The following is a 15,092-nucleotide window of genomic DNA, read 5'->3' on the forward strand; positions in this document are numbered from 1 at the left end:
ATAATGCAGCTAACAGTGATCAAAATGAAAAGTGTACATAACCTGTGTCATTTGGGTTCTCTGGGAAGAAGGCATGGAGACGGCATTGAACGGACCAGGGGTTTATGGGAGGTAACCCTGGCAAAAATAAAACAGGGAGGCAGCAGAACTGGGCAGAGACAGCCTGACTGTGAGGCAGATCTAACAAAGTCTTAGTTGACCTGGTGGGGAGCTCCCCGGTAAAGACTGCCCAGAAGGGGAAGTCCCGCATTTGGCAAACATGGCCAGGCCCTAGTGCTCTTTCTGTACTCGGTCGTTGGCTGGAAGCTGCCCCATAAGAACGTGGCCCGAAACCGGACGGGACCCAGGCTGCGGCTAACTGGCCTGCTTGCGGTGAATGGCAGGGTCTCTGTTGCTCTGAGCCGCGCACCTCCGTGGCCGCCAGCCACATAACCCAAGTGGCCCCCAAGTGCTCAAGCCTTCTGGAGTCACCTTCAGCATCCACATAGGGTGATGAAAGCCTCTGTCCACCAATGAGAAATCCAAAAGCTTTCCTGGTATTTCCAGAGTCCCGGGAAGGCTCGCATTCAACATGGGAGTTGCACAGCAATGTTTGAGAGCAGGTCATCGCTCCCCGGGGGATTTCCCTCTGCTGCTCTCTACCTTCACTCCAGCCTGCTGTGCCCCTTCCCATCTCCCCCTCCTGCCTCTCTTTTTGCTATTCCAGGATCCCCAACACCCTCCCCAGCTGCCAGAGATAATTCCTGTTTCTTTATTTTTCAGAGAAATTGAGCTCACTCTTGCTTTAATTTCCATTCCACAAAAACTCCTATGTCAATCTGGTCCTCATCCAAGGCTCCAGGCCAGAGATATCGATCTGCCTTGAGGTCCGTTCTGCTGTTGGCCATTTATAGAAATGATGGATCACAATTTTAAATAATAAAACTTTTTTCCTGTTATATGGTTAATTTTTTACATTTCTCTCATAATTACAGATTTTGGTGTTCAGTTCCTCCTCTGGAGGAATTTGTGTGTCTGATGGTTAAGAAAGGCTGAGCCTAGGGGCACCTGGGTGGCTCAGTTGGTTAAGCAACTGCCTTCGGCTCAGGTCATGATCCTGGAGTCCCGGGATCGAGTCCCACATCAGGCTCCCAGCTCCATGGGGAGTCTGTTTCTCCCGCTGACCTCTCTCCTCTCATGCTCTCTCTCTCATTCTCTCTCTCTCTCAAATAAATAAATAAAATGTTAAAAAAAAAAAAAAAAGAAAGGCTGAGCCTAATGGGTCCTGAGCTCTACACAGAAGGCAGAGGCCAGGTTTTGTCCCCTCGAGATGGAAGTACCAGCAACCCCCATCCTTTCTAAAGCAAAGTGAATTCTTTATGAAAACAGTCAACTTGAAACAGTATAATAAAATACTATATTTAAAGAATGAAATTTCTTTATTCATATAGCAAGCTTTTTAAAAAAGATTTATTTATTTTAGAGAAAGAGAGAGCACGAGCAGGGGGAGGGGCAGAGGGAGAGAGAGAGAGAGAGAGAAGCACTCTCCGCTCTCCACACTCCCCTCTGAGTGCGGAGCCTGACACAGGGCTCGATCCCACAATCCCACCATCCTGAGCTAAAATTGATGTTTAACTCACTGGGCCACCCAGGCGCCCCTCATATAGCAAGCTTTTAAAGAGAGCAAATAGTTATGGAGAATTTGACATCTTTCCCTGTAATCTTTTATCAGTTTGGTCCAGTTCATAATGTTATTCACAGACTTAGATTTAAGGCTCTTTGTGATTTAATTACTTCCTTAAAATGTAGGGTCAAAAATCCTCCTGGGAACTTTTAAATAACTTTGTATCAAAATGCCTCTAGTGATCTTGGCTTAGTGACTACCATGAAGCTCATTAACTCCTTATCAGCAGGGAAGGTTGCTTTTCCCCCCTATCACTTAATTTCATCTTCTCTCTATACAGGCCAAAAAAGAAAGCATCTGTAATTGCAGCCTCCCCCTGTATCCTCCTTTCTGTGAAGAAAGCCACTTTCTGTTTTCCCAGGACGGATAAAGAAATCTCAAATAGCTTTCCCAATGAACTGACCTAGAGATCACTGACATTTAAAGTTACAAGGACAGCTTACTGACTAAATATTTTACTGATTTCTTTACCAGTCGTTCTAATACAAAAACTTTGTTCAGATGCAAACTGCTTTCTGGTAGAGCAAAATAATTTAACTTTTAAATCAGGGAATAATTCTTAAAGTTTATGACAGGGTCGTCATAGTGGGAGGATTTCAGTGTTTCCGGGAGCATTCTGGGATGGAGTCCTGGATGGGATGGGAAAGCCAGATTTGAATCATGAATTGGGTGGGAGTCAGGTGGGGGTTAGGGGAACAAATGAATAAAAGAGAATCAGCAAAGCTGAAGGCAGAAGTGAGCGTGGAAAGTTTAAATAATAGCGGTGAGAGTAGTTGCGAGTGATTTGGGAAAAGCCTAGAAGAAAATTTAGGGTGAAGCATACGTCATTTAAGTAAAAAAATACATATTAAGTCCTTCCAAAGTGCCAGGCTCTGCTCTAGGCACTGTGGATGCAGGGGTGAAGAGGACGTTTTCTGCAGTCAGGAAACTTAAATTAGCGTTTGTGGTGGGGTGGGATACTGGCAATAATCACATAAGTATTCTTAAAATATTCAAAATATATAAATATATAAATAAATAAATATAAAATAAGTATATAAATGTATTTAAAATTTCAGATTGATGAAGTTTGATTGATTTATCAGATTGTGATAAAGGAGAATGAAACAGATTATAGTTTCCAGATCTTCAAAATTGTGTGTCCTTCTAGATAAAATTATAATAGGCATCCTCTGCATGTGTGTCTTATTCTTTGGTTAGTTTATGTTGGCATTCTTATTTCCCATACGAATTTCTTAGTAGGAATCTTTTAAAGCCGCTGGCCCGTTTTGTGAAGGATGGCTCTGTTAGCACTCTATCTTACAATCCTCTTAATCCCAGTTCTCGTTTAGAGGTAGCCAGAGAAGGCTGTGCCCACGTAAGTGGCAATCCATTGTTACAATGTCTGGAAGGGACTGGATGGGGGCATGTGTCAATGCCTTCCAGTTGGGGGTGTCTCACTTTTTGCGCAGGAAGTCTCCACAAGATATGAACACCTGACAAATGCATTGAGTGAAGCTGGGTTCAGATTTAGAGAAAATCCTCAGCTTTTACTTTTTAAAAAAAATTTTTTTTAAAAAGATTTTTATTTATTTATTTGACGGGCAGAGATCACAAGTAGGCAGAGAGGCAGGCAGAGTGAGAGGAGGAAGCAGGCTCCCCGCAGAGCAGAGAGCCCGATGCGGGGCTCGATCCCAGGACCCTGAGATCATGACCTGAGCCGAAAGCAGAGGGTATTAACCACTGAGGCACCCAGGCGCCCCTAAAAAAAATTTTTTTTAAGGAAAAATGTTATAAATATTCTCATTTCATCTGTTCTAGAGGGTATGCATGCCCGACTTTGGAAAGCACTACAGTAGAGAGGGTTTGGGGGCAGGATGGCTGTTTCATTAAGCTTGCGAAAGGACAGAGACTCTGGGACGTGACATTTGAGGTGACACTCAAATGATGAGGCAGGAACAGTCAGGCAAAGAAGAAGGCACAGGCGTATCAGGGAAGCAGAGGCTATCTGAGTATTATGGGAATAAAGGGTTTCCTGTAGGAATCAGATCTGACGCAATGAGGAAGGACCTTTGGAAGTCAAAGTCTGGGGGCATATTCAGGGAATTGGAGAAAGGTTCACTGATCAACCCTTCAGAAGCACTGGGACAGCTGGACAAATCTGACCTTGTACGAACATCCACGAGGCCTTAACCCATCCAGTGCCACCTATAGGAAGTGGTTGCTTCTGTGTGACTACGGCCTCCGTGGGTGCACTTCCAAGTATCCGGTGGAGGCTGTGGGCCGGTTGTTAGTCACAATGACAAGTTTGTCATTTTATGTAATCAAGAGTAATGGCCACTCCCTCACTCCCGGCTTCCAAATCTCACAGAAGTGCCTCTTGGGTTAATTCTGACTTAGAACCACACAGGGAAGGAGATTCTGGGAAACCGAGTTCCCAGGTTAACCAACTTGGTATAGCACAACCCAGCGTGACAGGAACAGCATGTGCCAAGGCCATGAGAAGGAAATGAACTCAGTGCGCTTGAGAGACAGAAAGATGAGGCTGAGCCCCAATAAGTGAAGGGGATGATGGAGGGAGCATGGTCAGAAAAGCAGGCAGAGCCTAAACTCAAAGGGTTTTGTAGGTCCTGGTATGCTTGATTTAATTATAAAATATAGTATTTTAAGCAAAGGGGTGATATCCTATGAGTTGTACTTTGAAAGGATTATTCTGGCCGTCAGAATGGTAAGGAAGAGAAAATTTGATCAAAAGAGACAGGAGAGGGTGCCTGGGTGGCTCAGTGGGTGAAGCCTCTGCCTTTGGCTCCGGTTGTGATCTCAGGGTCCTGGGATCGAGTCCCGCATCAGGCTCTCTGTTCAGCAGGGAGCCTGCTACCCCCGCCCCCTTGCCTGCCTCTCTGCCTACTTGTGATCTCTCTCTGTGTGTAAAATAAGTGAAAAAAAAAAGAGACAGGTGAGAAAATAGGAGGCTATTATAGTCTAGGAAAGGGACAATAATGGCCTGGACTATGAGTATAAAAATGCAGATACAGAGAACTTGTCAGATGAGCTTTTGGCCTTTTCCAACGTATTTTTTTCAGTCCTGGTAACATCTCTCTGTGTATGAGATGTGGAACCCTCTGTTGCAAGGGAGGTACAACAGAGGTGAGTGATTACTGAAGGTTGGGACTGACACCAAGTACTTTCTATGCATCAGATCTATGCTGGTTCCATTCCTCACAACAATCCTGAATGAGGAAACTGGTGCACAGACAGGTTAAACAGTATACTTGAACAAGCTCATGTAGATAGTAAGTGGTGGGCTCCTGATCTTAACCCAGATATCTAAGAATCCAGAATCATAGCTCCCTCCACCGCCTCCTGCAGTCTCTCAGGTTAAAGCCCTTGGGGGAGTCATGTCCATTGTCAGCGGCTGCTTCCTGTCCAAACATCACACCTTCTGGCCTCCTCTCACATGTACATCAAATGGACAAGGCTGATAGTCTTTGTACACTCTCAACTTTCTTAGTCCACACTGCATAACATCTTTAACTTCATTTCCTGGACCCTTAAAGAACTTCTCCAATGTTTAGATCTCCACTAAAACTAAATGAGGCTTTATGGTATTTAAATATATATACTTTCAGGATATGGAAAAGAGGGCGTCTTTTGTTTCCTAGGTGTATATCTCAATGAAATAGCTTTATCTTTCAGGATTAGGAAATAAACTGCCTTCTACATAACTCTTCAAAGTCAATGCTGCTTTAAGGTATTGTCATCATATTCTCAGTTGAAGTTTTTTTTTTCTGTCCCCAAAGAATTCCATGTCTTTATCTCAATCATACCCTATCTGATGTGGAAGAAAATGAATAAGGACACATGAGAATTACCGTTAAATGTGTAACAGTTGAGGTACATGTTCAAGACACTAAAAAAAAAAATCTGTATTTATTTTCTGATCAATAGTCTTTTTATTGATGCTATTCTTTTAATAAAGAAAATATTTGAAAGTACAAGTTATATATGCCAAAATTGATTTGAACTTTATTGCTTAGAGAGTACACATGTATATATAAGTAATGAATGATTATCATGTAATATATGTCATAGGTACTTAGTCAAAGATGTGGTCTCTGGTTATTTGTTATGCACGATCCATTTTTTTTTTTAAAGATTTTATTTATTTGAGAGAGAATGAGGGAGGGAGAGAGGGGGAGAGAGAGAGAGAGAGAGAGAGCATGAGACGGGGGAGGGTCAGAGGGAGAAGCAGACTCCCGGATGAGCAGGGAGCCCGATGTGGGGCTCGATCCTGGGACTCCAGGATCATGGACCTGAGCTGAAGGCAGTCACTTACCCAACGGAGCCACCCATGCACCCCGCACTACCCACTTTACCTGTGAGACACATGGTAACTGGGTCCAGACTCTCAAACTGTGGAATGTTCAGAGTTTTCAGGGGTTACATATTGAAGGAGCTGAAGAGTTTCACGATTAGATAGGATGCTGTTTGGATGGGATCGCCTCTAGGCAGCTCTAGAAATCTCCTGCAATGTTAGAAGTGACAAAGTCTGGCAGAGTAGGTGCAAGTTTAAATTCTGGCCAGAGATGTTCTTTCCTACACAATTCACTGAACCTGCTCTTCAAGAGGGTTTCTAAGCCCTGTTGAAGCTAAATGGGCACCAGCCATGCCTCCGCTAACAGGATTTCCTGCTCCCTCCAGCTCTTGGTGTCTTAATACCCACCCTTCCTCTGAGACCTGGTATGGTAATTGATAATCACAATACTCTACAAACTCTGAAGTACTCTACAAACTCTGAAGTACTCTACAAACTCTGAAGTACTCTACAAACTCTGAAACGGACAATGGCATTTATAGCTACCTAAAAGGAGTTTTCAAAAGGCACTTGGTGGCTTTCTTGTCAGACAGAGAAAACAGGCATGTCAGGAACGGTACTGGAGGAATTTTTGTAGCGGGTGTGGAAAAGTTGCATAAAGCTCCTTCCTACTGTAAGATTCTATGATTCTAGGTATCCTGTACTATTTCATGAAAACAGTTCAGAATATCCGGTGATTAAGCATTTTCTTCCTATTTGCTGGAGAGGCCAAGTTGACATCCTGTCATAAGGCAAGACTGTTGCATCACCCCCATTCCTGTAGTGACAATGACCTGAAGATAAGGAATAAAAAAGGTTACCAGGGGTTAGACAATACGGAGTAGCCAGTACAGCCAGTTCCTGCTCTGAGATGGTCTGGTTGCCCTCCTACCTGTCAAAACTGCAACTGACAAATTAGTCAAAAACCTAGTTCACAGTCTACTAGGCACGGCGGCAGATTCAAGGAAATAAACAGTGGTTGGCTGCCCTCAAAGAGCTGGCAATCTGGTTGGAGAAACAGAATCAACATGCAAAAATTAATTAGAAAACAGTCAAGCGCTCAACTGTATGGTACTGAACACAAGTGAAAGGAGAGTTTTAAGAGAATTCAAATGTCCAGAAGGTTTTGTTTAAGAGGCAGGATTAAACCGAACCGAAGACTGGGTCCAAGTAGGAGAAATAGGGAGAAGGCGGCGTTCCTGTGGAGTGCTGGGGAAAGAGTGATGAGGAGAAGAGCCAGGTGAATGCCCTGTGTAGTGGAGACAGTGAGAACAGGCTTGATGGAAGCAGAGATAAACAGCGAGACATACAGTGTGAGCCTGGGCAGGTGGGATGGAGTCCCATGTCCTCAGAAGCTGGACCTAAGCTTCTGGAAGCCAAGTGCTAGTGTCCTTCAGTGGTGCTCCCCAGAAACAACCAGCATGGGTCTCTCAGAAACACGGTGAGGCCTGTAGGCGGGTTCAAGTACAGATGCTAAATGGCCTGGCAGCTTGGCGAGGTCCAGCTTGGTGCCAAACTCCTTGGCTTCCTAACATGTGGACAGGCTGGGGCTTGCTGGCAGGTGCCTCAGAATATCCTCTGGAGGCTGGAATTTGTGGCCTGGGAAGTACAGGGCTGCTCTTCCAGGCAGCTGTTGCGTGTGGGATGGGACCGTGTACAGGATGTGATTGTGTGTGCATCTGTCCAGATGTGGGTGTTAAGACTGTGATCCTCAGCATGATGAAATTCAGTTGGTTGGTGGTAGAAGAACAAAGTCCAGCTATAGCCTTTAACTACTCTTTACATTTGGATTTTAAAAGCAACTTTCTAGCTTTAATTACAATTTCACAACAATGCTTAAACTGCTCTAGGAAAAAAAAAAAGCTTATGTATTAAGTTGCCATCCCCTTTTAGAATTATTTCAGTATAACTAAAAAGAACATTTTTCACACAAAACACTTGTTGGTAAAGTGGCTGTTTATGTGGTCTTCTTTTGATGAGGATGTTGAGATTTTTTAACTTTTAAAACTTTCTTGCTTTTTTGATATCTTTTTCCTTTTTTTTGCTTTTTCTTTTGGTTGACCTGTGAGGAGAAAGAAAATGAGAGTAATATTCCTTTATCTTACCAGTTTTCCTTCCTTATATTATATTTGGACTCTCCAGACTGTTTTTTTAAATTTTTTTTATTTTCAGCATAACAGTATTCATTGTTTTTGCACCACACCCAGTGCTCCATGCAATACGTTTTTTTTAAATCTTCAAAAATGGTTTAAATTTGCTTCACTCTCAAAAGGGCTTCTTTGATTCTCTCTACTGATTTCGAGGAGGAGGCCATAGCCTCCTAACTGGTCTTCTTTCCTCTATCCTCCAGGCTTATTACTGCCCTTACTCCAACTCTGCTTGTCCAACCCACAACCTTTGAGGCTAGCACTATTATCATCCACTTTTTACGGAGGAGGAGACGGAGGCTTGGAGAAGGTGGCTTACCCGAAGTTGACAGCTAGTACGTGGCAGAAGCACTACACCATCAGACTCCAGAAGCAAGCTCCTGGCTTTGTCCTGGTCTACTTTTCTACCTCAGTTGCTTCTCTCCCTTCACACAAACTCCAGCCACACTACCTGAGGCTCCCTGAACACAGCAAGCTCTCATGAGTCCTTGCTTTTTCATGCTGTCATTCTCTTGGGGAACATATGAAAGGAAGACATATGAAAAGTCTTCCTTAACACTCTCTCTCTGCCCCTCCTTCTGGCAGGTATAAGGATTACTCCTTCTATAATCCTCAAGATTCTGGTACATATCTTTATTTTTCTCACATTGTACTATAATTAATTGTTAGCACATCTGCTACAGCAGGAAGGGACTACAGCTTATTACTTTTCCGTCTTCAGTGTCTCCCTTTCAATCCAATACATATTTATCACATTGAATAAGAAAGGTAAGCTCCCTCTCCTCATGGAAAACACTTCTAGTGGGGATATAGACAAATGATGTTATATGCAGAAATACAATTACACATTACAATGATGACATTATTCTAGGAACAAAGTAGGAACACAGTTATATAAAAAAAAGTATCCTTAAAGAAACTACATAGATTCTTTGTTTTCGAAAGTCAATTTCTAAAAGAAAGAAAATTTTGTTTCTCCTGGTCACTGACCTGTTTTTCCCACTCTTTAATCAATTCTTTCACAACTGCCAAATCTGGGTTTAGACATGTTTGATATCCATTCTTCATTATTGCACTGCCAAGGAAATAGCAATGAGTTATTTTTCTCTACTTTCAGTAATTTAAAATGCCTCATCTTACCCCCAGAATTCAATCCCCCGAATAGAATGTATTTATGTCATCACAATAAGCATCTGAGACTTTCAGTTTTTCTTCCCACCTTTTTGTTTTCTTAATGAGTGGGGGAACTTAGATAAATTTCTAGGAGAAACACAACCCTAAATTATTTAAACTAAAAAAAATTATCATATGAGCATTTCCAGTGTCACTAAATATTCTTTGAAAATACACATTTAATGGCTACATAATATTCCATTGGAAGGCTACATAAGATTTTATCTAATTAGTCCCTGACTGTTATATTTCTAAGACACCAATGTTTTCACTATTATAAAAATAATTGTTAAAATAATATATATATTATAAAAAAATAAAAAATCCAAAAGGTACATGCAATGAGAGAAGCTTATATCTAAAGATAATATTAGTTGTGCTGTGGTGAAAATAGCCATTTATGTTTAAATGAAGAAGCAAAATAGAAAAGTTGTTAATAAAGCTATTTTTTTCCAGAAACAATGAAAATCAGCATGAAGTTTGCTATATTTTCTAATGAAAGTCCCTAAAACATAAAATTTTTAAAGACATGACTAACAGACTGGCTGACTATTTTAAATCACCTATGGCAGACTGTCCAGGAATAATTTAAAAATTTTTTCTTTAATTTTTCTGTATAATCTGAGAGTAAGAAGAGTCATTCTATAGATCAGCCTTAATTTAGGTTTCAAAAGATTGAAACTAGCAATTCTAATCTTTAAAAAGGTTATTATTTTTAAGTTTTTATTTAAATTCCCGTTAACATCCAGTATAATATTAGTTTCAGGTATACAATGTAGAGATTCCACACTTCTGTATAACACCCCGTGAAAGTTGTTATTAATAGGAAAGAACTAAAGACACGATACTGACATAGTAACAGTTTGATTTCAATAGCAAAGAACAGTAAATAATCTACATTTAGGCATTGCTCATATAGATTATGGTACATCCATATGATGGAATGTAATTTGGCCATTAGGAATGACATTATTAGAAAAAATGATATTACAGAAGATTTACTGACAGGAAATGTTCATGATGTAGTGTTAATGAAAAAGCAGACTATAAAAGTATGTAACATATAATTTTGTTTTTATGTTTACATACAATACATATGTACATGTATATATATGTTTATCTATATATATATACACAAATGTAAATGAGGGAAATTTGGAAGACTATAGGCCAAGGGGTGATCAGTATTTGTCACTGGTGGTAGGAGTATAAATGATTTTTATTTTCTTCTTTTGAGTTATTTGTGTAAGGGCCTATTTAGCCAGAGCGATTCCAACCGGTTAAACAGTGATTTTGTTGTTTATACAGTAAAACTTAAACGGACCCTGCTCCTCCCCCCACCGGGGAACTTACTTAAAAACAAGTCCGGGAAACCAGTCCCAGGTAACAGAGCCCAAATACAAGGGTGTGTCAGGTCAGGTGGAGATAACAGCCTGGGTGCAGGGATGAGTCGGGCCCGGTGGAGACATCCAATCAGTGGGGCGCGCATACTGTTTCCCTAGCTACCAAGGAGTGTGGGCCCCGCCTTTTGGGTGCCAATTCTGACCAAGGTGATAGGCTAGTTCAAATAGCTACTATGGGGTGAACTGTAATTCAATTGGCCACCCATGTGTGACCTAGCATGACCGTGCGACTTTCTCTGTGTGTTACAATCTCATTGGCCACCTGCGTGTGGCCAGGCTCAACCACATGGCCTTTGCTCTATAAAAGTTAGTCTATAAGGCAGGGAGGGGTCACCCTCTCTGTAAGAGGCGCGGCCCCAAACGGTGGGTTTGATTCTCGATGCTTGGGGCGAAATAAAGCTTTGCTTGACCTTCACTTTGTATCAGTCTTGCTCCTTTGATCACAGACCCATTATTGGGGGACCTAACAATTTGCATTAAATTTTTTCTACATGCTTGGTGATATATTCTCCTTGGCTTAAATGTCTACCAAAAATTCCTTGTTGTTTAGAAGAAAAAATGCAGACCACACTCATGGAGGGACAGCCATCTGAATTTTAAGCATCTATATGGGCAAGGGTCCTAAGGGTAATAATATTCACACTAAATTTAATGTTCCTGCCAATATGGTACATGTGTGTTGGATGAGGTTTTACTTACATGATTTCAGTTTTCTCACAATAAGAGCTTGGGGCAAATTGTTTAAGGTCCTTTAAGAATTTTGACTGGATTGTTCCTTGGCTGGTGGTAATGCAGAAACAGCGTCTATTCCTCATTGTTGGGGTTCCTAAGGGAAAGAAAAAGGGTAGAGAAAAAGAAAAAAACACTGATCAAAGGTAATGTCTCAATTTAGATGATCCATCAAAATGATACATTTGACTTGGTCACGGTTGTTACTGTCACATACTGCGTATGTTTGTTGGGGAAAGTGATAAAAAAATAAAGTTACCAACCAGTGGACCTGTGAGCTGGACCTGGGCCCTTGAAGACTTCTCTTCCTCTCCCCTGTACTTACAGTGTGGGTTCCACTTGCCTTTCTGGCTCCCAAAGGCTGCTCCAAGGACAAAGCCTTGAAGTGGTTGACATGAAGTTGAAAATATCCACATTGAACCCATGACTAAGCCCAGTCAGGGTATCTTTTTAGGTTTTTAAGATCTGGTAGGCAGCTGTGGGGATCCATTTGTCTTGCTGCTGCTCAAGACGAGCCCCTATGTAAGTTTCCTTTGCTATTGTTATTATTATTATTATTCCATTGTTATTATTAAAACTGCCACCTACCAACCTGGAGTGGCCTGTCTCTTTTTTTGGTCTCTCCCTGCCCTCTGAGTAAAAGGCCTGGCTTTAGATGCCAGTTGTGAACCTACACTGTTAATCATTACCACAAAGTTTTGAAAGAGGTATTATCTCCATTTTATAGATAAAGCAGCTAAGGTTCAAAGAAGTTACAGAAAGAACAAAGTCATTCAGCATTTAGGGGGCAGGTGCGAGGTTTTACCTCAGATTTTCTTGAGTCCAAACATACTGCTCTTTTATTTTTTTTAAAGATTTTATTTATTTATTTGACAGACAGAGATCACAAGTAGGCAGAGAGGCAGGCAGAGAGGGAGAGAGGAGGAAGCAGGCTCTCCACTGAGCAGAGAGCCCGATGTGGGGCTCGATCCCAGGACCCTGGGATCATGACCTGAGCCGAAGGCAGAGGCTTTAACCCACTGAGCCACCCAGGCGCCCCCAAACATACTGCTCTTAATTACCGTATCTTACAATCTTAGGAAAGGAGATTTTCACAATATTTAATAAATGCCTATCATAGGTCAGACACACAGATACCTGATTCATGTGTGCAATGTGGGCCACAATTCCTTAGGCAACTCCAGAAACCATTTATTATCTGGCCTTAGTGGAATGGAGTTGGTGTTGGTTTGGGCAGAAAGATCTACTTATAATAATCAATTACAACCACCAAACTCATTCTCCCCACTGCCTTGCTTTTTGATAGTACTTTAAGCTTTCCAAAACTCTTTGAAATACATTATCTTCATTCCTTAATCCTTTAATTCATTCAACATATATTTACTCAGTGCTTACTATATGCCACACATTGTGTGGTTGGTAGAAAAAGCATAACTATAAAGTCTCCATTTTATGGGTGAGAAAACTGAAATCTAGAAAAGTTCATTAATTTGCCCAAAGGTGGTTAGTAAATAGATTTGGGACTTCTCTGATTATTAAACCCTTAATTGGTTAACCACAGACATACTTATCAAGAAACAATATCAGGGTTACAAAAATAATTTAAGAGACAAATTCTTTGATCTCATTACCACCCAGTTCAACAAACATTTATTGGACACTTACTATATGACTGGAATTCACATACCTGGACTGAGATGATTTATGTTTGACTTAGCAGGTCTTAGATATGAACTTTGGATAATGAACTACATCACTGAGAAGCTTTTATGAACGACTCATATCACCTTCTGATGCATGCAATCAACTTTATTGGGCAAATCATGAGACTTTTATAGCAATTCACATTTCTGACACTACTAACCTAATATAACTCTGAATCTCTTACCTTGACCTCCAATCAGCATCAGGAAGATGATACTCAACAAAAGAGGAATACCGCCTTTCTTCATAGTGGTAGTATGGAGTTCTACTGAATTACTCCTGTATTGGATTTCACGCCTGAGAATTTCTTTAGAGAATATGCTCTTGGGAATCATATTTATTTGGGAAATCCATTTCCCAAACTAAACTCTGATTGGCTGTTCTTAGCTGACTTTGCTAAACTGACCACAAGCCCAGTGGTGCTGGGAGAAACCCTGTTCTCAGATCCAAGGGAATTTCTGCATGTTTTATTTCCATTTCACATAAATGGGTAGTTTACAGTAAGGATGTGAAACCAGCATCACTGGCACCCTTTAGCCTACTCACCTGGGTGAAGAGTACACTATATAATGAATATAATATTATACAACAAGGGTTAGAGATGTTGTTTTCAGATGGAAAATACTAAAGTCCAGATAAATAATTCATTTTTTCCCAATTTTCTTACTATTTACAAAATATCCTTCTGTATAATATATAGCTACAATTTTTTTCCTCTATTGTCTACCCGATAATCTTAAATAATCAGCATCTTAATTTCCTCAGGGACCAGGTCATTTCCAACTGTAAGCACATTTTTAAAAAGATTTTATTTATTTATTTGACAGAAATCACAAGTAGGCAGAGAGAGGGAGAAGCAGGCTCCCCGCTGAGCAGAGAGCCTGATGCGGGGCTCGATCCCAGGACCCTGGGATCATGACCTGAGCTGAAGGCAGAGGCTTAACCTTCTGAGCCACCCAGATGCCCCTATTGTAAGCACATTAAAAAAAATTTATTTATTTACTTGAGAGAGAGAGAGAGAGTGCATGCGCACGCATGACTGGGGGCAGAGGGAGAGGGAGAAGCAGACTCCCCACTAAGCAGGGAGCCCAACAAGGGGCTTGATCCCAGGAGCCTGGGATCATAACCGGAGCCAAAGGTAGATGCTCAACTGACTGAGCTACCCAGGAGCCCCCATTTTGTTTTTTATATCACTGCTGCTATAGCTTATTACCATTTTTTAAGTGGTTTGACTAGTCAATACTGGGATCAGTTGAAAAAAGACAAATGGGACTACATCAAACTTAGAAATTTTTATGCACCAAAGAGAACAATAGATGGTAAAAAAGGAACTTACAGGATGGAAGAAAATAATTTCAAATTGCCTATCTGATAAGGAGTTAATACCCAAAATATATAAGGAACTGGCACGACAACAACAACAAAAAGCCCCAAATAACTGGATTGAAAAGTGGGCAAAGACTTGAATAGACATTGCTCTAAATGAAATTTGCAAATGGCCCATAAACACTTGAAAAGATGCTCAACATCATTAATCATTAGAGAAATGCAAATCAAAAGCATAGCAGATATCACCTCATACCCATCAGGATGCCACTATCAAAAAACAAAACCAAACCAGAAAACCACAAGTGTTGTAAAGGATGTAGAGAAGTTGGAACTCTTGGACACTGTTGGTGGGAATGTAAAATGGTGCAGCCATTATGGAAAACAATACAGAGTTTCCTTAAAAAGTTAAAAATGGAATTACCATTTGATCCAGCAATCCCACTACTGGGAATGTCTAAAGGAATCCATAAGAGGGTCTTGAAGAGACATTTGCATACACGTTTTCTTGGCCTTATTCAGAATAGTTAAGAGGCCCCGCAACCCAAAAGTCCCTTGACGTTTGAATAGATAAATAAAATGTAGTATTTACATACAGTAGATTATGTTCTCTT

General features: G+C 41.0%; 1 protein-coding gene across 2 annotated transcripts; it reads right to left on the reverse strand.

Annotated features, from left to right (window-relative positions):
* Positions 1–5,645: 5,645 nt before the first annotated feature.
* Positions 5,646–13,462, reverse strand: CXCL9 (C-X-C motif chemokine ligand 9). 2 transcript variants are annotated; one of them, XM_080797518.1, is made up of 4 exons: positions 13,337–13,462; positions 11,419–11,545; positions 9,134–9,218; positions 5,646–8,058 (listed from the first exon to the last, which is right to left on the reverse strand). In XM_080797518.1, the coding sequence occupies exons 1-4, from the start codon at positions 13,398–13,400 to the stop codon at positions 7,954–7,956; spliced, it is 381 nt and encodes a 126-aa protein (XP_080653644.1). In that variant the 5' UTR covers positions 13,401–13,462; the 3' UTR covers positions 5,646–7,953. The 2 variants fall into 2 exon arrangements, with proteins under 2 accessions (XP_080653644.1, XP_080653643.1); XM_080797517.1 differs by lacking the exon at positions 13,337–13,462 and adding an exon at positions 11,792–12,132 and having other exon boundaries at positions 7,784–8,058.
* Between the last annotated feature and the right edge of the window lie 1,630 nt (positions 13,463–15,092).

Source organism: Martes martes (assembly GCF_963455335.1).
Source record: "Martes martes genome assembly, chromosome: 2".
In the NCBI taxonomy this organism is placed as follows: domain Eukaryota; kingdom Metazoa; phylum Chordata; class Mammalia; order Carnivora; family Mustelidae; genus Martes; species Martes martes.